The 21,546-nt window shown below is 39.0% G+C and overlaps 1 protein-coding gene across 1 annotated transcript in view; it reads right to left on the minus strand.

Annotated features, from left to right (window-relative positions):
• Positions 1-21,546, minus strand: part of pcdh17 (protocadherin 17) — a 75,095-nt gene that overhangs the window by 35,755 nt on the left and 17,794 nt on the right. Inside the window, exons 3-4 of the mRNA XM_079856727.1 lie at positions 8,496-8,554; positions 8,195-8,367 (exon numbers count right to left, since the gene is read on the minus strand). Coding sequence (XP_079712853.1) covers positions 8,195-8,367; positions 8,496-8,554 — 232 coding nt within the window. The remainder of the gene's footprint in view (positions 1-8,194; positions 8,368-8,495; positions 8,555-21,546) is intronic.

Here is a 21,546-nt window from a genome sequence, read left to right on the forward strand (position 1 = left end):
ATGTGGAACTTAAGGAAAAGAGGTGAATGAAGAGTCCTGAAAAGAATTGACAAGAAGAAAGCCAAGAGTACTTATGTATTCCATTGAGAGTGTGTATGAATAGCCCTGGAGAAGTGTGGAGCCATTTCAAACACGGCATCATCGTCTAAAAACATCTACATTATATGGGCATAAAAAATGAATGACAGGAAATGACGTTTTTTGGGTGGAAAAAGGAGCAAAAAAAAAAACATTCAAATCTGTCAATATGGATTCAAATAATGCCTGAGTGCCAGGATGAGGAGGTTACCTAGGCAACAAGTGGGAAAAGGGCATCTGTTAGAATGTCATTAATTAACTGATTTTGCTCTTTTGAAGTGGATGTGTTTAAGGATCACAAAGAGGGATATGCACACAAAAAATATATCAATCCCTTTAGGTAGGTTTTCAGAGTGCTACTAGTTTCTTGATTTATTTCCTAACCGAGAAGAAAATATCATCTCAGCCCCTTTATGGCACACCACACGAACTTGGCGTACCCATTTTTCTGTGCTTTCTATTGAAGCGTTTGATGCCACGTACAAAACAAGTGCGAGAAACTAATGCACTGGTCTTAAAGACAACGTGACATTATATTCGAAATAAACGTCCTTGATCTTAATGTGCACGAATCACCAGTGCATATTCTGGAGGAAAATGTAATAACCTTCTCTGCTTTTGAAAAACTCTTTTCTGCTAATGCATACACAACCTGCGTAGGCAGGGAAAAATAATGTAAATTAATAATATCATAGCTTAATGAGTCTGATTCAACCAGATCCCAATGGATAACATTATGTCCACTGAATTTTTTCACTCATATTAAAACATTAGGCACACCAGGTTTGATGTCAATGAAATGTTCAGTTATTATAGAATTTACAATGATTTGATATTTGAGTGAACTATTCCAAGTTACATGCTTTATGAATGCCGATTGACGTTGTCTTTAAACACATGCGTTTTCGAGCACCTGTTTCATTAACGAAGGCCCTGCTGAATGAATCATGTATTGATGAATGAATCTTGTTTCTGGCAGGGAAGTTAAACAAGGCTTGTAGAATCAGGATCTCAATCAATATGTCTGATCAGACCTTTCGCCTGTGTGGTTTTCTGACGCATTTTGGATTCTTGTTGGAGCGTCTGTTGTTTCCCAGAGCTCTGCCTCCACCTGACTATTCAATTCAAAGCACTGCGGTGGCCACAGAGAATCAATCAGCTGTCATTCTCAGGTAGTCTCAAAACTATAATGTGTGTGTGACCAAGCATCACAGCACTTTGTTCCAATAGATAAAGTGGGTAAAAGAGATCTTGATTACAACGCCAAAAAAAAGAAAAAGAAAAAAGAGTGGGAAATGGGTGACTGGGTTTGTGTCTGGAGAAATCTATCCGTTAGCATTCTCATTCATCTTAATGGCAGGTGCTTGGCTTGCTAACGTTTTTATTTTGAACCAATGCCATATGACTAATCACTCTGAAGCCTTACAAAAATAGGTGTGTTTGACTTGAAGCGCCGCTGCGCAGATCGATCGGTGTATGACATCAAAGTATAACGAGAGCGATTAAAAAGCCGCCTATTCTCTAATCGCTCTCTCGGGACTTTGATGTTATACACCGATCAATCTGCGCAGCACCGCTTCAACTCGAACACAACTAGTGATATCACGAAGATGCTGATTGGCTAAAAGAAAACACCTCTAATCATTCGTCATTGATTATTCTGTGCTGTGACGTCAAATGCAGAAGAAAAGGGAAAATAGAAACCCATTTCACACTTTTAAGAGTACGCTCAAATCGATTAATCGCGATTTATCACATCTGACATGAAAGTTTGTGTTTATATATGTGCGTGTATGAATGAAATACTAGCAGTATGTTCCTTTTGCCACCATAATGGTGTAGTTATAGCAGGGGTTAAAGGATTAAAGGGATACTTCGGGATTTAGCATTAAGCTTTGTATTAGTAGAAAACCTGTAGTATTTTCGAATTACCGTGCTTTCCACCCTCATATCCCCCTAAGACAAGAGATTTGTGTATTTTTTGTCTGGAAAAAATCCTCCGATGACGCAAAAATTGTCATTTTGCGTCATCGGAGGATTTTCTGGCCAGAGGCTAAAGACTACAGCCAGTAGATGGCGCTGTTCCGCATGTTTTCAGCCCGCCCATAGAGGGTGGGATCTCACTCACAGAATGTACACACAGTCAGCCGTCTTTCTTTGGAAGCTAAGCTAGCAGGCTCTTGTTCTGTGGAGAAAGCTGAATAGTAGGAGAAAGCTGAGTAAGTAGGGGTTACCATCCTCCTTTTCCCGGACTTGTCCGGCGGTCGAGATCGTTCAAAATGTACGGGATTCAGCTTTTGCTTTCTGCGGTCGCCATTCATTGTTTACATGCACACCTTTTGTTTCAATCTAACTGAATTCATTCCGATCGGTGAATCTGAATGTAGTGTTTACATGAACGCTAAACAAGTGATCGGTTGATGTGCGTTTTACCATTGCTAAGAAAATTCCCGCTCCTCCGTGAGAGATGCGAGACCCGGCGCGTCTCAGTAATGACGCCACCGGCCTTGCGCCGTTCTCCCGCGGCCGTCAGCCTCGTCCTGCTCGACCACAGTAAACATAATGAAAGAATGGCGACTGTAGAACGCAAAAGCCGAATCCCGGACATTTTGGGCGATCTCTAAATCCCTGGCAAACTCATCACGTAGGCTAGCCTTGTTGTTTGTTTTCAACTGCGCTCCCTTACCGGTAGGCGTGGCCTCCTAAGGCAGCCGAAGCAAGTGCATTCTGGGAGTTGTTGTCTTTCATCCACATAAGCCAAAAAAAAATTTTCTGGCTTTTCTCAGTCTAGAAAGCTCCAAATTCAAAAATTTCTTCACATTTCTTCTACTTAAATGACCTATTTTAAATACACATTCATCTTCCCAGAGGTGAAGTATCCCTTTAAAGGATTCACTTTCAAAATTTTTGCTGATAATTTACTCACCCCGACGTCGATGCGCAGTTATAACCACAATCTACACGTCTTTTTCAGCACTTTCTCGTTAAACCTTAAACCGTTAAATTCCTCCTTTTATATGATTACCTCATTTCCTTTTTCTCCATTTGGCAGCGGAAATGGGCGGAGATGACATTGATTTCATTTGTTCTTTGTCATTTCAGCTCCGCCACACTATATAAACTAATTTAAAATATTTCTAGAAACTAATACTATGCTAAAATAACCCTAACCCAAGCCAACCAGCTAGCATACTGGAAGACACTGGTTCAATTATTTAAATCATTTCTTTTTCTATTTCAGTTTCTCCATCCTTCTCTCCCGTTTTGCTCCTTCAGACGAATAATCTGAAGCATTACAGTGGAAAAGAGGTGAGACAATTTGATTATCGCGCTCCAATCAAACACAATTAAGAGAGGTCATCTAGAACACTTACACAGCAATCTAATGGGACCTTTTCACACACGCACACATTATCGCAAGGTACACATCTCGGCACTTGCGTATAATGGTCCGGTGTTCGTTACTCGTATACGTGCGTATCGGACCGTGTGATGGCCACTGATGAACACATTCCAGGATTAGCCCATGCTGCAGGCAAAACTTTACATCAATTAATCACCAATTAATACGAAAAATACTTTTCTGCTAAATTAATACACAGCTCCCAATTTAGAGAGCCTAATTAATCAATTTCACGACTGCACACGTGCCGGGCGACATAATGGAGGAAGGAAAAGAGGGGAGTGAAATAAAACATACAGAAACAGAAAGAAAATTAGAGTGCGCATTAAATAATAAAAAATAAATAAATAATTGAGCACATCACGCCAATATTGAGTAAAAGAGTTTATAAATCACATAAAAAATGTATTATCATCATGCATTCTGGGATTGCCTTATCTGCAAAGGATACTTAAATTTGGGCCAAAACAACATCTCAAATTGCAACCCATGTTTTTAGAACAGCATTCCCATTGGGAAAATGATGCCTTAAAACACTGTCTATGTATAGGCAGCTCACTAGGTTTTGGAACAGAGCTTGTGTTTGTTCTAAGAACAACTTGGTTCTGATCCAATTAAGAGCAGAGAGAACGAGAGAGCGAGAGGAACATGGCAGATAAAACTAACTCTTCTCTACAGGGATCAAAACATGACACCAGATCCATGCGGGACTGCAGTTCTATTCACAATGCGTATGTCTTCCCTGTTATGATTTCTATGAATGTGTTTGCGCTAGAGGGTGAACATAATTAGAGTAGATGGCGAAAGAGAGGGAGAGAGAGAGAAAGGGAGAGAGGAAAATGAGTATTGTCTTCTACTACCCTCTGTTGTTTGTGTCTGTGTGAACAGACTGGGTCTCTCTCTGCTCGACTGAAATATTACCTTTGAAAAATCGCAAACACACACACACACACACACGGGCATCACATTCTCACAACCCTGAAAAGTAGCTAGGGTGCATGTCTGAAAGGAAGTGAAAACATGCATGTGTATGCATGCAATAATAAGAAAGACTCCGTCCAGCGATTAATATCTTGTTCTGTTTCTTTTTTCATTCGCATTTATATTTAATTTTGCCCTTATGAATACACAATTTGCCATCAGCAATAACAGTTGTTGGTACAGCAGCTAGTTAATATTCCAAGCATGTATGCTTATCTAGAAACGCATCTAGAAATGGAATTCACAACATACCCGAGGGGGTACTTAAAGTCAACATCAAATAGCATTTTACTTCTGTAATGTGACGTATTTTACATTTAATGAGAAAAAAAAAACATGCAGGATGGGAATTTTTTTAATCAGGAATTGACTGAAAAGTGGGCGTTCAATACTAGAATTGCACAGAACAAATAAGTTATATGTAACTTATTATTAAAAGTAATAATGATTTTGATTAAAGACTATGAAGCCAAATAATGGATGGATGGATCCTTTTAAAGAAAGGATATATAATATCCATTAGCTCTTAAAGGGATAGTTCACCCAAAAATTTGTACTCACCCTCAAGTTGTTCCAAACCTGTATACATTTCTTTGTTCTGCTGAACACAAAGGAAGATATTTTGAAGAATGTTTGCAACCAAAAAGTTGTGGGGCACCGCTGACTTCCATAGTATTATTATTATTTTTACATACTATGGAAGTCAATGGTTTGGTTATTCAGTGGTTTGTAAACAAACGGTTAAACTGTATGGTTAAAAACATTCTTCAAATTATATTCCTTTGTGTTCAGCAGAACAAAGAAATGTGTACAGGTTTGGAACAACTTGAGGGTGAGTAAATGAAAACAAAAAGGCATTGCACAGAGGTCGATTTGTGCAGAAGATAGTTTGCCGCTCGTCTCACCCATACTTCTATCTATTCTTCACAACGTCAATTAGAATTGCACTATGAACTGTCAAAACTTGTGAAAGACAAACAAGCTCAAGTGTCTCATTAAAGGAATAGGAAGCTACTTGGTAAGTCTTTTTCACCCACAGTATTAATTGTTTTGAAGTTTTAAAACAAAGAATTGTAATAATGGACACATTAATAATTTAATGATAATTATAAATATTATATATAGTGTAATATGAGTCAAAACCAAAGAATGAGAGATTAGAGAGGGTGATAAAGTAGGGAAAAGCAGGCAGAAAAAGAGAAGTTTCCATTTCCTAAATAATGCATCAAGCCCAAGCGGCTCCTCGTGTGCGCACACACATATTGATATCCACTGACCATAACCTGCTGCCATAAACAGCTATAATACTCCACCGTTAAAGACACCACTATAATACGCTGCATATGTAGTGAGACATAACGTTTACTACACAGCAATGTTGTTATAGCATACAGCAACTGTAAAATATCCATTTCAGAGGCTTTTAACACAGATTTAGAAGCTGGTGGTAGTGGAGACGGTCTAATGTTGGATGTGATAATGCTTACAAGAGGACACAGGGGATCTCTAGGCTAGCCTGGGCTTTTTCTAGACTGTCATGTGTCATTTCTGTGAGAGAGTTTAAAGTGTGCCTGTCTGAGAGAAGATACACCCAGCCCTCTGGACATATCTGGAGATATATTGACAAAACAGACAGCCGTTCCCAATTAACTGTCTTGTAGCTTAATTATTGATTTCAATACTCAATAAAACAGAACAGTGTGAGGAAAGGAAGTAAAGTAAAGAGTTTGGTCATCAAAAGTGACCTGTTTGAGAGGATAACTAAATATACTATAAAACTAATCCGAGTAGACAACATATTTAACTTAACGCAAACACAAAGCAGTGAGTTACAGTCTGATTGCGATTTCGTACTAACGCTGCTCAGTGTCTATGTTTCATTGACTACAGCCTACTGTACATCTTTCCACGCAGAAAAACACCACTTGACACCACTTTTATATAAGAGTTCAATAAACACAACGAAACTATTGAGGAACATGTTTTTTAAGCAGATTGTATTTGGTTGAGTAAATAATTCAACGACTTACTTATAGAAGATAGTCAGTTGTCTTGTGAATAAACCAAAGTTTTGATTGGTGAATGAATGATTGACTCAGACTTTCACTTGTCATCAGTTATTGCTGTAACATTGTAAAATGCAGAAAGAGTCGACAACAACTACAAATAAGGATAAAACACATGCAGACATTGTTCTTGTTCTTTTCATTGTTCTTGGCTTAGGTAACTCTAAAGCTTGTTGGACGTGTGACAATTGTGGCTGCGGCTTTTGTCTTTTTGTATGTGTAAGTGAGTCACACTGTTAAACTAGCTAATTTCAGCCATTCTCCAACCCTTTCCCATGCACCATTAAATAACAACATTCTCAAAATATGAAACATATGGGCCCCTTTAATTGGCCAATTTCTCTTGCCAGTGCATTCAGTCTATTCCTGAATCCAAATGAAAACACACATACACACACAAGCCAAATCAAGGCAGACAGGCTTGGCGTACTCGTCCGCTGCCTCGGCTCAGATAGCGGCAGATTCCCCTCTGTTCTATTGATTAATTGTGCCATTATATTTGATGTATTGCTTTCTGTGGCCCATTTATTCTCTTTCTTTCTCTCATGTTTTTTTTTTTTTTTTCTCTCAGATTGTCTTTTGTGGAATATGGCCCCAGTGTAATAGTCTTCAACATGGCCCAACAGACCTGGGTATAGATGAATAAAACCATCTTTACATGCTTCTTTCGCAAACGAGTGCAATGGAAAGGGAGTATGGGACTGCTTTCTTATCTGAAGTTATTGTTCTAACATGTCACGAGTAATTTGTCCTACCAAGAGAGAGCCGGAATAATTATTCATATTTAATCAGGTTGAGAATGTGACATGGCCTGCTGGATGATAAGTCATTTTCCATGTTCCATTATCAAAATTTTAAGGAAGCGCCTACCAGCGCCTAACCAGCACTCACTAAATGGAACGGCTAGAGTGGTTTGGCTTATAAAATCATAATGGGCCTGCCTGCTTTGATAAACTGAGAACGTGGCTGGAATACAAGAGAGAGAGTGAGAAAGAGAGACAGAGAGAGAGAGAGAGAGAGAGAGAGAAGGGGGAGGGGGGGGGGATTGAAAGATGGAGGAAAGAGGACAAGGAAAATAGGGAGTCTAAAGGATGGAAGATAGTTTGAAAAGCAAAAGAGAGCGAAAGAGTGGGAGCGAGAGATGAGCTGTTACGAAAATGAGAGCGAGACAGCATGAAGATTCAACTGCGGTGAGGTCAGGAAACGAATAACCGTTTGAGACCTCTGACTGAGCTTTCATTTAGATTGAGAAAGGGACATGCAGAGGAAAACAGCAAAGAGAAAGATGACACTTTCCACAAATAAGAATAATAAATGAATGAATGAATTAATCGTTATGGCTAATATCAATTCAACAGATTGTTAAAATTAGGATTTACTGTATATGTCATATATGATATTAATTGTTAGAAACAATCAAGAAGGCCTCCAAGGTGGAACGTTCACCATTGTATCTAAAATCTAATGGGACAAAAGTGTAAGCATCTGTGGAACGTGCCAGGTGAAGACAACAAACACACAAGGAATATAAGGAACGTCCTTATATATAAGGAATTTGAGCGAATTTCAAAAAGAAACACTATAAGAATGAGCACAAGAAGAGAGACGGACTCTAAACAACTCAGTCTTCGGTTCTAAATTAAGTTCCTGATGTTGAAGGACTCACCCTGCTCAAGTGGTTGAGGCTTGAGGCCAGTGGCCTTCATCTTGAGCGCTTCCTTAGCGGACATGTCACAGCAGGAGCCTTTATTAGTGTCCTGATCGCTGTCCGCTTGGTCGCTGTCCCCATGCCCGCTGTCTCTGAGACTGGCTCGCTCTGGATCTTTGAACGTGGAGCTGCTACAAGTCGAAAAAACAAGACGGGAATGATCAAACGGGCATGGGTTTTTAGTTCTAAACTAAAGAACATTCATGTGCAGAGGAGTTCAAGACAAATAAAGCTGAGAAAACTGTTAAATAGGCCTTACCTTTGAACAAACTGCTGCCTGTTACCCATGTAATTGGGCTCTGCAGGAAAATTGTCTGTCTGTGAAGGAAAAAGGAAAAGAGTTTACGTCTTGCACGACACTGAAATGTGTCCTGGTGTGCAACTGAATCTCCTGGTGAAAGAGATTGATTAATTATTCATAAAATGGGGTGGGAGAGAAGCAGAAAAAGAGGGGGGCTTTAATCCTTAGATTTGTGCATTTTAATTAGTCAAGGAAACATGCTAATTAAACATCCAAAACACTCAATTGCACATTTGTGAACTTAATGACCTGTTAGATACAAATAAGAGTGGAGGAGCAAGGCAGAAAATGGAATGAAGAGGAGGGAGTTTGTTGGGATGAGAAAATGAGAGGATGGGTTGTTAAAGGCTCTGCGCACTCACCCACACATGCAAAACCTTCTGAGAACTTCCATTCACAACTACTGTTCTTAATAGAAGCTAATTGTATTTACTTTATAGAGTGACTAAGTATAAAATAAAGACGTAAACAGGATTGCAGTGATGTGATTTGATCTGCCAGCATCTTAATGCTCATTAATGTCTTGCTGAGAGTTTATTTTATTGTATCATGTTTTATTTTTGATCTTCTGTGTGTATTAATGCTTTGCTAATACTTCATGGAAAACAATCATGTATTTATTTCTTTTTTTCTTTATGTGTGAATGCCAATAAACATGTGTGGGTCATATTTAATCCAAATATCCAAATCCAAAAAAAATAATATATATAATATATATAATTTATTTAAAATTTTTGTGTACAGCTTTCTGGAGATTCGTGCTTACTCATGCTTACTCTTACTTCAGCTGAGAAGATTTTGCATATCTATCATCATTATGTGAAAAAGGAGAACGCCTCAAAGTCTACCAATCAGTTCTGCCACACAAAGACAAAGCTGAGTAATAATAAGAAGCGCTTTATTGAGTAAACTTCACCAGTTTGTCATTCTTTACAGAGTTATATAAAAAAACAATCCCTCTCTGATCTCTCTTCTATAGGTTTCAATTACTCAACTCAATGTTACATCAATGTTGCGTGTTTGAGCAGTAACTCTGAGTCAATACGGAGTGGAACGGAAGAGAATCTGGACTCAGCTGTGGTCCAGACAATATTGACACGGCTAAACACGAGACTGAGAGAGACTAATGCACTGCCTTATTTCTCCTCTCCTCTCCCTCCCGTACACCCCCCCACCCCCCAAACCCCCCTCTCCCCCCCTCCCTCCCTCCCTCTCTCTCTTCACCATCATAAAACCTCTCAGACATCTTGATGGTACAGTAATGCAGTGCTGGAACATTCTTTATTACTAATATATGCTTTTATGCCTGACATTACCACATGTACTTGGTGTATAAAACTGTAATCGCACCTGTTGATTTCAAAGACATTTGAAAGATGCGACCAGGAAAAGATCTAAGCAAACAGATCTTAGACTTTTACATAAAAAAGACCTGCTATATAATCAAAGTGCGATAGCAATGTTTATCTTTTCAATTTTCTTTTTTCGCTTCTGAAACCTTACGCCATAATACAATTTCTATTTGCTGGAGAGAGATATAATATTTTTCTTCAACGCACTGTTGGACTTCAAAAGGAGATATTTGAATGGTACGCGATGTCACTGACGGCTGAAACGATGAAACGAGACGGTAAAGCCACAGCAGGAGGGGATTGTGTGAAAGGTCACGTAGGCCTCTCTGTACCCTCGTGACCTTTATGGAGCTTTGTTGAGACTCTCTATCGCAGAACGGAGCGCATCTTTCAACTCCAGCCATAGATAAAAAGCGCAGATGCACAAGCCGAACCAAAGGCTAAATCAGCGATTGGAATGCTTTACAGCTAAAGCTGTAATTGCCTTTTGAAAATTCAAAGCGAACTTTGGTTCATTTCGACTTTTTTAACTTTATTTCCCGAGGAAAAAAGCACCTTTTCAGGGGTCAGGGGACAAACCAACCTTTTGCGCAGCGTTGATGCATGGCTGTGCTATTTCAAGGTAAAAGAAGAGTGAATTCAGTGCATTCAAATAGCTCTACAGCCATTTTCCCAGAATGCAAAAACCAGCAATTACAAAAGATAAGTTAAAAAGGCACTATCTATTAATTAAATATTCGCAGGGGTGCCAGAACGGAGGATGATGGCTCATTTTGATAGCAGCGCCAGTGTGCCCTTGGCAGCGACAGGAATCACAGCAATACGACCTACACACGTCTGCGTTTTAAAAGGTTGATAAGAGCACTTTCAGAGGAAGTGTTTTACAACATCCTGCCTGTGTGCAAACTGCCCCTGGAGAAAATCTCTGAGCGAGAGAGCGAAGAGGATAGTGCCGGTCTCAGTCGAGATTCATGAGGCTTTTCCTGAGATTGCGCAAGCTGTGTCCGTTGGCCATGGCAGCTCTGGGTCATGCACGGCTCCATGCGGCCTGCTTATTTAAATTTTCTTCCATTACCATGTGTCTTTCGCAAAAACTTGATCAGAAAATATCCACAATCAAGAAAAAAACTAAACACGATCTTGCAGGCTGGCAGCCAACGTCGCCTGTTCGTTCCAACAGTGTTGCTGTGAGCCGCTATAAATAAATGCTTTGTATCAACAACTAAAAGCTAATATAAAGTACATTACAGTAGTACAGATCACACATTCTCCTGCCAATTAGCACATACTGATTTTTACAACTTCAGGTCCTGGCTTTAATGAGACACGGAGGTGTATGGCATCAGGTAACTGCGTTTCTGCTATTTTCATATCCAGTCCAGCTGTTACATGCAACAGGCTAGCAGACAGCTAATGACTAACACTATTTATCACTGTTATTAAACTTACGCTTGTTTTAATTGAGTGTTTAACTCCCAAATGAGGGCACTGGACCATCATTTGCAGTAATGCAGCAAACAAGTATTAACAACAGGATTAGCTTCCATCTGCATGTTTTCGACTGGAGCCATTAGCAAAATACTCTAGACTTTCCATGACTGATTTCTAGATTTTTCTTTGTTTTGTAAGTGATTCAGCAGTTTTCTAACTTCTACCATTCTTTTATTTTTATCAGACTTTTCAAAGTTGCCAGATGCTTCTTTATTAATAGAGACAAACGCTAATGGCTAACTCCTAACTTCAAAATACATTTTTCAAAGAAAACATCACTGCTTGTACTTTAACTGAATATTTATACAAACTATCACCAATATTTGCACATTGGTGCTTGTGTACAGGAAAACCTAATACCTTAGTTATTTAATAAAACAATGATGTTAATACACACTCACACACACCTGATCGCTGATCATTCATGGCCTATAGAGGGCACAACAGGATAAGAAATCTTTGAAGTCCATTTTTACGCTCCGTTTCAGTTAAAATGACAAATAAAAACACACTCAGAGAGCGCTCCACAATATGATTATACTATCTGGATGCTCAAAATTGATCGAGTGAATGCACATTTTACACAGCTTATTGTACAGATAAGTTAATCGTTGTTCTAAACTGCTGCTGCATACGCACACACACACACACACACACACACACACACTCAGACAGCAGCGCGCATTTCACGTGAAGATCGCACGCACACAGAATCATTCAGTAGCACAGAAATGTATTGTAAACTCTGCTCTTTGACTTCTCAATAAAATAGCTTAGAAACTGAAAAGTTCTAGCATATATTTCTTAGTAACTAAAACTCACAGCTTCACTATTAGTAGAGAGACGCTGCCACGTGCACTTCACGCTATCGCTCTCTCACGCATTCATATATATGTAATCTTTACTGTGCTACTTTATCTCTATCTGATTCAGAATAAGAAATATAACTACCCAAAGAAAAAAACTGTTATGTAGAAGCTCTGTCATATGTCATAGCTGTGCACAAGGCAACTCGCGTTCGAGTCTCTGCTCAAGGTTCAGGCTTATTTGTTCATCGATGACGCCATCAGCGACTGGTCGACATCGGCTTTCATCACATAAATGTCGACTTTAAAAAAGTTGCTCAACCCCTAGTGTGTATATATATTAAATAATAATTTATAAATACTAATAAAAATGTATATGATTTGAATTGTGTGATCCCCAAATCTCTCCAAAGGAGGTTTTGTAGGACTTTTAAACATAAACTCCCCAAACAACAGGTAAGCAAACTCGTGCGAAGCAACAAAACGGGAGGAACTTTGTCTAAGGGAGTGTGTGGGAGAAAACAGACTCTCTCAAGAGAGAAGCAGAAAATGGCTCATCTATTTCAAGGAATCCTCACTACACTCTCTTGAGTGTTTTCACGGTGACCAGCCAGATGCCTCCTTTCAATAGAGACAAATGAACAAAAGACAGGCAAATCTGTGTGTGTGTGTGTGTGTGTGCATAAGCGTGTTTACAAGACAAACAGAGAATGAAATATAGAGGCATTGTAAGCGATAGGTATGGAGGTGGGGGGGAAGATGTCATGAGGGAAAGGAAGGGATGCTTATGCAGCATATATGCCCATCTGCCTTTCGAACGTCATTGGAGCTCTCTGGCTTGTGAAATGCATCTGGGTATTTCGCCGTGCCAGATATGTGCCCTCTGCTGTCTGACAATACAAACACAACTCGGAGAAGAGCATGTGTGCATTACGTTCAATTCAACCTTGTAAGTCTGCCAAGTGGACAGATACATATATATATATATAGTTTACTGACAAACTATAAAGGCTATATTTAGCATACAGACAAACATTCAGTAGTGTACAATTACAATTTAATGTAGCCTATACGTAAAAGTTTACACTGGACCATAGCAAAGTAAAATTAAGGCTGTTTGCACTTTGTTTAAAACAGACTTTTTAGTTGTTTCTGTTTTTTCATCATCAATGTCACTGCCACAATAAGGATTAGTGACCACCATTTACTAGTGTATTTTTTGTGCATTGTTGAAATAATTAAATACAATAAAATGAAATAAAAAAAGCTTCATTCTCTCATTATTTTAACTTTACTCTCAAAATAGTATTACTTTTATTTTGTGATGTTGAGATTATTTTCTAAATATTATGACTTTATTATCCAAATATTAAATGTTTTATTTTAATTTGGCACTAAAATGCTCTCATAGGTATTAAACAGGTGTCAGCGTCACTGATTTATTCATATTTTGTTGTATTGGATTTACCACCAAAACTTTGTGACAAGCAGCTATGTGAAATGCATTATACTATGGGAAATGAGACCAAAAATGAACGTCAAATATATGTAGCTCACATCCATAATTTAGATTTATTTATATCTCCACATTAACCGTACCCCAGAAGAAAACTTTCACAGCAACTAAACAAACCAAACTCTGACTGCAAACAGACTGGGGTCCAATAGCTCCCTAATTGAGTGTAAAACAGCCATCTGACATGACGGGCTATCGAGAATCAAAGGTTTCAAGGGCAAACAAGCCGTTTTTTTGCGTCTGTTTGTTTGGCTGTTTGAACACCAAGCCCCTGGGTGGAATCGCATTTGCGAAATGTACACAATAAAGCTTCATAAACAAAGAGCGATCGATGTTTACAACTACATAACAAACAAGAGCAGGACAAGTTACCCCAGTGCGTGCCGAGCCGACTCAAATGAATAACAGAATAATCGGACTCTCAAGCGATGCATTCATTATAGGGGCAGAGACAAAGAATGGCCTACTCAATGGCACGGGCATTGATTAGGTCATTTCTCTGGTGCATTACCAAGTGATCAAATTCAATTAGCCGGTCATGTTTTCCTGTGGTTACTGAGCCTATCTATCGTCTAGCCTTAACGAACCAAATGCCATTTCCTGCTTCTGGTCTCCCCAGTTAAAAGTTTTGAAAAATTAATTGCTTCCTTTGAAATTAACGCCACATGACTCTAGACGTTTGTGGTCAGAGTTATATTCATCGAGATTAATAACGGGGAGCTCAACAGACACCGCAGGTCATCCGTTTTTATCTAAGCTTGGATTTGACAGGAACCTTTTAAATATAATAGCCACGACACTCCGCTTTCTGTTGTTTAAGGGTTTAAATCGCCATTAATGCTAAGTCTAATCTGTGTCCCAAATGTCCACTTATGAGTGGATATCATTGTCCTAAAACGGTCCCAGACAGGTGCATAACAACCATTGTGACTATCCACTTTACTTTTAAAAATCTCTAAACTTTTTTTTTTTTTCTCATGATTGGTTTGGTCACAATACAAAGACAAAAAATGCAGCCGGACACATAAAACAAAAATCTGTCATCAATTACTGACTCTCATTTCATTTTTAAACCTGTATGACTTTCATTATTCTGTGGACCACAAAAGAAGATATTTTAGAGACAATGAAAATACAATGGGTTCGAAAACAACACTGGACCCTACTGCCGTTAATTGTATGGATAAAAAATACATATTCCAAACTATCATCTTTTGGTTTCCACAAAAGACAGTAAGTTACACAGGTTTGAAGCAACATAAGGGTGGGAGGGTTGTGTCCCCTCACACGATTTTTTGATCCTACAGCCTTTTGGAATAAAACCTATTTTAATGCATGAACAAGAACACTGGGCAAATTAGGCTAAAATCTGCATTACCATTTTTACATGTCTGTTCTTTTGTGTTTTTAATACATGAAATCCTTTCTGAGTGCAATTACAGCGATTTTCAATTCCAGCGCTCGTCATAACTACAGAACAAGCGATCTGAGCCACAAAAGAAGCCCTTATACATATGTGAGCCAGACAGTGTATCTCAGTGGCAATAACCACATCTAGTCACCATTTCTTTTCACAAATCCCGATTTCAAAAATGAAGAGAGGGAGATTACAGTAATCCCGGGTGGGATTATAAAAGCTTCAGGGCAGACCTGCTTCTATCTCCCAACCGCCTGTGTCCGGCTGACATGGATGCAGTCAGTGGCAACTGTCATACAGACCAGATAAGACCCAATTTTCTCTCGGGAAATGCAGAACATAATCCCATAACTATGTTAACAGAAAAGATGGCAGCTGTCCTTTTCTAGTATGAGTATGAGTACACTGAAAAAAAAAAAAATTCATTCACATATCAAAACTTTCATTTGCTTTATTGAAGTGAGAAACAAAAGGCTTTCTGACATTCAACTCGTCCTTAAAGCTCTGGTCGTTGTTCTTAAAAACAAGCGAAGTGGAAAATACATTTCTTAAGCTCATTATGAGATATAAAAAGGCTCTTGCCAATGTCATTTTTCATGCTCAGACTCTCTAGGAAATATAGGATACAACGGTGAGACCTGAGGCAGACGTCAAGGATAGAGGGACAGAGTGAGAACGAGAGCTTGAGATAGAGAGAGCGAGGTGGCTTGGCTTTCCAGTTAAGCACATTAGAGGTGTGATACAAGGGATAACCTCTCTGAGTCGAAACATGGTGGATGGTTTAACGATTCTTAGGCTTTAGGGAGCAAGAGTGTTGGGGGTTATTGTAGGAAACAGGTGGCTTTTCCAATCAATAAAAATATCTATATGAACTATACCATTCCAATATATAAAGTGTTTATACACGGTTTTGTGCCATCCCATTCTAAACAATATGAAAAAATAATATACAACACATTTTAAAATAATAAAGAATGTAAAAATTAACCATATTTTCTTCTTTTTTATATTTATATTTGTACCATAAAATGTGTGTATATATAATATATATAGTCCTGCTCAAAACTAATTTTTTACATTTTCTTCTAGTTCATATTCATATTTTTATAATAATAATGTGCATATATATTGGAGGATTAAAGGAAACTGAGGGAAAGAAGGCAATAGATGGAGAATCTAAATCTGATTCATTCTTTTCAAAGATACGAAATTGTGTGAGGGGGGGGGTGGGGGGGGGGAGGATCCTGCTCAAAACGAATTTGTTCAAAGATGTGCACCTCGTTCCTGTATTATTCCCTTTCAAGTAGCGAGCCCTGCGGTTCGGCCGAAATGTGCCCAGCTTAACAACCTCACTTCCCACGTTGCACTGCATGTATTACTTGTGCAGAAATCTCCCACATAATTTTATTTCATTTGGATGAAGTGTGTGGGACTAATTAGAATTTCAAAAAGGTGTTACAGAAGAGAACCCCGGATGAGACGCTTAACATCAAACAGCGTGACAGTTAATCCTTATTTGAACCCTGTAGTTCAGAAGAAAAGCTGGTTTCTACAAATGCAAACATGATACTTGAGATAATGTAGGTTTATTCAAAATAGAGATGTCCACAAATGGACCGTGCACTAATTAAGAGTGGTTATGGGTTTATGACACCATTTCTTGAACGTGTTTCTTGAGAGGAAGGGTGTTAAAAGTTTCCGCTGGGGGCTTTGAGAGTCGAGGTACTGCTTTGGAAATGTCAAGCACACTTCTGCTTCAGTGAATGTGAAGACAAACAAACATGTGCAATCTACTCTCTCTATTATTGGATAAGGTCACCCGTTGGGTTCACGGCTGGAGCAGTGCCGTCAGGGGTTGGTCAGAGTGCAGGGTGTCTCGAATCGGCACGGCTTCATGCTGAGGTTACAGAGCTATGGCACATGTTCCTCTGTAACGAAATGCAGCGGCGTGTAATTGATTTGTTAATCGTCCGAGGTCGCTCCTGAAAGCTCAGAGCCTTACACAGCAGATTGTGGATTCCTCCTGATTCTCCACCACTGGTGGTCCAGACCTCCCCAAGGACACCTCGCAGAAGAGCAAAAAGCTTTTAGAGCACTTCAAAAACAAACATTCTCAGACACACGCTAAAGATCTGGTCCACTGCGGCCTCTCACATTCATAAACATAAACACTTCATAGCACAGCCTGTTTTTTTTGTTTTTTGTTTCTTCAGTTATGAGCTGTATGTGAAGACAAACGATCCAACTGAACCTCACAGCTTTTTTTTTATCAGAATAACATTTTGAATAAATGAGGAGAAGTTACTGCAAGCAATACTTTAAAATGAGGATCTCTGCAGAATCAGAAGACATCTTGGGGCATGCATCTTAAAATGAATCAAGATAGCGGTCCTTAACATTTCACACACAAAACACAAAGATAATCATTAACATTACAAAACAATCATAACAAAGCAAGTTTTACATTCATGCGTTCAAATTCAAATCATCCTTAAATGAATGCCCTGAATGCAATGTATCACTTCATGCATTTCCAGGGAATCAGACTCATGACTTTGCTAGCACCATGCTCTACTGTTTGAACAACTAGCTTGCTGAGGTAAGAGATGGCCTCCATATGACATTTAACTGAAAGGGAACAAAAAAATATATTGCATACAGAGAAGGCACAACATATTAGTGTAGAAGAATTCAAACGATAAAGGTGCAGTAAGCGATATTTTGAAAAAAGTTGTTGAAAAGTGGATCGGACCGAGCACCAAAACACACCTGTAGCCAATCAGCAGTAAGGGGCGTGTCCACTCATGATGGCGGAGGAGAGAGAGCTCGGTGCACAAGATGGACATTAGCAGAACGACTATAGAAAGAGGGAGATGGCAGAGAAAATACAAAAGAGGAAAATGTCAGGGGGATATAACTTTCAAAAGAACGGTTATAATCAGGCAGGAGGTCCCGCCTTAATATCGGAATGAATTAGACACTCAACCTAAATTATCCAACCCGATCTCACTGCAATTTGTACGTATTTCCCGAGGTGGCTAATTCGTACAAAGTCCTACGACCTCACTCGTACGAATTCGTACGATTTTTCAGAAAGCGGCATCACCACTAACCCCACCCCTAAACCTACCCATCACTGGGGTCAAGACAAATGCTATGAAAACATACAAGTGAGGTCGCCACCTCGTAAAATACAAACGAATTACTGAGAGATTGCGTTGGAATTATCATAGCTTTCACTTATTGATGACATCAAACAGTCGTTGCCTGTGTTACATAGCATGTACTGTACGTGAATGTGGGGGCAGAGGCATCAAGATATGGGTGTGATGCTTTTGGGTATAGGCGTGTTTGTTTTGGTGATTTCGAATATCAACAGCGTTTACCAGAAATCACTTACTGCACCTTTAAGGAGCGTAAGATGGAGACAACAGATTTAGAACAGGAAAAATCAATACACTCAAATCTGCCCAAGCTTCTTAGCAGCTACCTATATCAACCTGCTTCTTCCCAAATATATCTCCTCATTAAAGACAATGAGGCATGACACGAAAACGAGATTGAGAGACAAACTGTAACCTAAGCCCTATAAATGCTCAACTTGTGCATCAAACTTTTACAGCCCATGTTGGTGAGAAGTGCACGAAGCAATTCTCTGTGTTGCTGGAGCCTCCATTATTAGTTTTTCCATTTTACGTAACGGAGGCCTTTTGAAAACTTCAAGCCAAACCACAAAACACATCCAACTAGACGTCGGCCCTCGATGTCGGCCCTATCTGCTCGCTGTTAAAAGGCTGGAGCTGGGAACTTAAATGGAGCTGTGGTCGGGATTCTCCGGCCTCGACGCAGAAGATCAAATTATCACTGGATAAGTATCTGAGAGGTTGAATGTGGGAGCGTGTTGGAAGTTGGATCCGGAGTTGAACTGAGGTAACAACACTTGGTCGTCTTTCAAACGCAAAACAGATAACGGGCACGCCAAGCTAAACCTATTTAAGCACGATAACCCCTCTGCCAATAGCCTTACAGCTCTCACCAATGGGGTTAACTCTGCTAAAGAAGGTGTTAAAACTAGTGTGCACCAGGTCAAAGACCTCTTAATCTTTCCTTAGAAAAGACATCCACTGAAAAACACCCCATGCAGTTTGCAGACGGTGAGCACAGCCCAGTCTTTGACCACCTGTTAGTGATTTGGGAGATGAGGCTATCAACAGCTTTGCCTAAGCCACCCCCTGGTGTCATGCTGCGTTTGGCCTTTGCAACGTGGGTGTGTGTGCGTATGGAAGAAACTAGCTAAATTAGCAGTTCTCATCACACATGCAATCTTATTTCTGAAAAACAACGAATCGCCTGTGTCTATTAATCCTTTGACAAAATCACTCTGGAACATTTAGATCTGCGTTGGCGCTGACACTGAGCCAGAGAGAGCCTTTGCAATGCATAGGAATGAAACAACTTTACAAACAGGCTTTTCAACCACACAGTATCATTATTTATGTCTTAAAATAATTCAAATGATCACAGAAGTACTGGGATAACATTTCAGAGTTCAGATATAAACACTGATGTCTACGGTAGCGATAAAAATAGAGCAAATACCCTTTTGAAAGAAACATGCCCCTTCAAATAAGATTATGTTGTTAAAAATGACTGTTTCAAATGTACAGTAGTTGTCATTAAATCATTCATTCAAGAGATTCATTCAGTAATAAAACAAGTGAAGTATTTATGAGTGAGTCATTGAATCGTACACTCAAGAGATTCCTTCATAAACGCTGATTCATCCAGAAATGAAACAAGTGAAGTCTTTATGAGTGAGTCATTGAATCATTCATTCAAACCTTTTATTTTATTTTATATTCATCCTAATTATAATTTTTTTAAATAGACTGCAACAATTCATATTTTGTCAGAACCTCTTTACGTGTTATTTTATTTAGTCTGTTCAGAACTGGGGGAGAAACGTGATCCCTATTTGAAACCAAAAAATCGTGATTCTTACTTTATCCAGAATCGGGCACATCTTCATATATATATATATAAACTATAAGAAGTGTGTTAAGCATATTTATTTTGCCATCCTAGTAAATATGCATGATTATCTGAACATATCAGACTGTGAAGGACCTGTTTAGAACCACTGACCTTAAAAGTGTTGTGTGTACAGTATTAAGAAACCTTATGCACGTATCGGGAAGTCTTATGTGAATGAATGAACGAACCTGATCTCTGCAGGAGAAATGATGGATTATTTATGTGCAACCCTCTCAGAGGTCCGAATGCTGAAAATACTAATGCATCAACGCGCAGTGATGAGTATATGAGCTGGCCTCTCATCTCTCATATAAGCATGCTTTTATGAGCACAGCTATTGTTAATGGAAGCTTTTTTTTTCTTCTTCAAAGAAGAGGAGAAGTATAAAATGGGATGCTGGCTATGTCACTGGACCGTTTGTGTTGGTATCACCAAACCTCATCAGTGACATGTTCAGCCTCGGGGAATGAAATATCGTTTTTCTTCTCCTCTTCTCCCTGAAATTCCTAACACAGCAGTTCACACGCTCTCTCAAAATAGAGGCTGTTTCACGCCAAACTGCTTCCCGCCGTCACGCAGGAACAATCTCCACAGACCCGTCAGGCCACTGTGTGAAATCAGTTAAAAAAATTATTAAATAACTAGGTGGCTTGAAAACAAAGTAATGGAGGAGAAAACTAATTTCAGAGTATGTTATGTCCAACACAATTAATCTCTGATTGGCTCTTAAAGGCTCCAGACCTCAACCCTGTAATCCAAGTAACAGCAAAAGATTAATTAGTAGCAGTTTAGGAGATAGGAAAGAGAGACTGTGAGTAGCTGTCGCCCTCGAAAACATTCATGTTCCACTTTTTTTTTACTTACACTTTGTGATACGCTTACGCTCTGCCACAAAGACTATATAGAACCAGATTTTTTACTTTTTTTTCTTTTTATCACAAATATGAGTGTTGCTTACTCGTGCAAAAGCTGCTGTCATGTTTCAAGTTGGTTGCTTGTGTGCTTTTTGGTGGTTGATAGGGCATTCTGTGTGATTGCTAGGAGATTTTAAGGGGGTTGCTAGGGGTTGTGATTTAGTTGGCTGCTAAGGTGTTCTAGCTATTGTGTTTTGGGGGGTTGATTGATAGTAGAGCTGCACGATTTTGGATAAATTGAGAATCATATTTTATTCGTTTCAAATAGAGATCATGATTCTCCCACGATTCTCAACATATAACTAAACAAAATAACATGTAATTTACTAGAGGTTCTGACAAAATGTTAATTGCTGCAGTCTATTTAAAATGTATAATTAATTTGAATGAATTCTTAAAAAAATTTGAGTTTGAATTTGAATGGATGATTAAATTTACTCGCTTCATTACTGGATGAATCAGCATTTTTGAACGAATCT

This window comes from Squalius cephalus (assembly GCF_949319135.1).
Source record: "Squalius cephalus genome assembly, chromosome: 22".
In the NCBI taxonomy this organism is placed as follows: Eukaryota; Metazoa; Chordata; class Actinopteri; order Cypriniformes; family Leuciscidae; genus Squalius; species Squalius cephalus.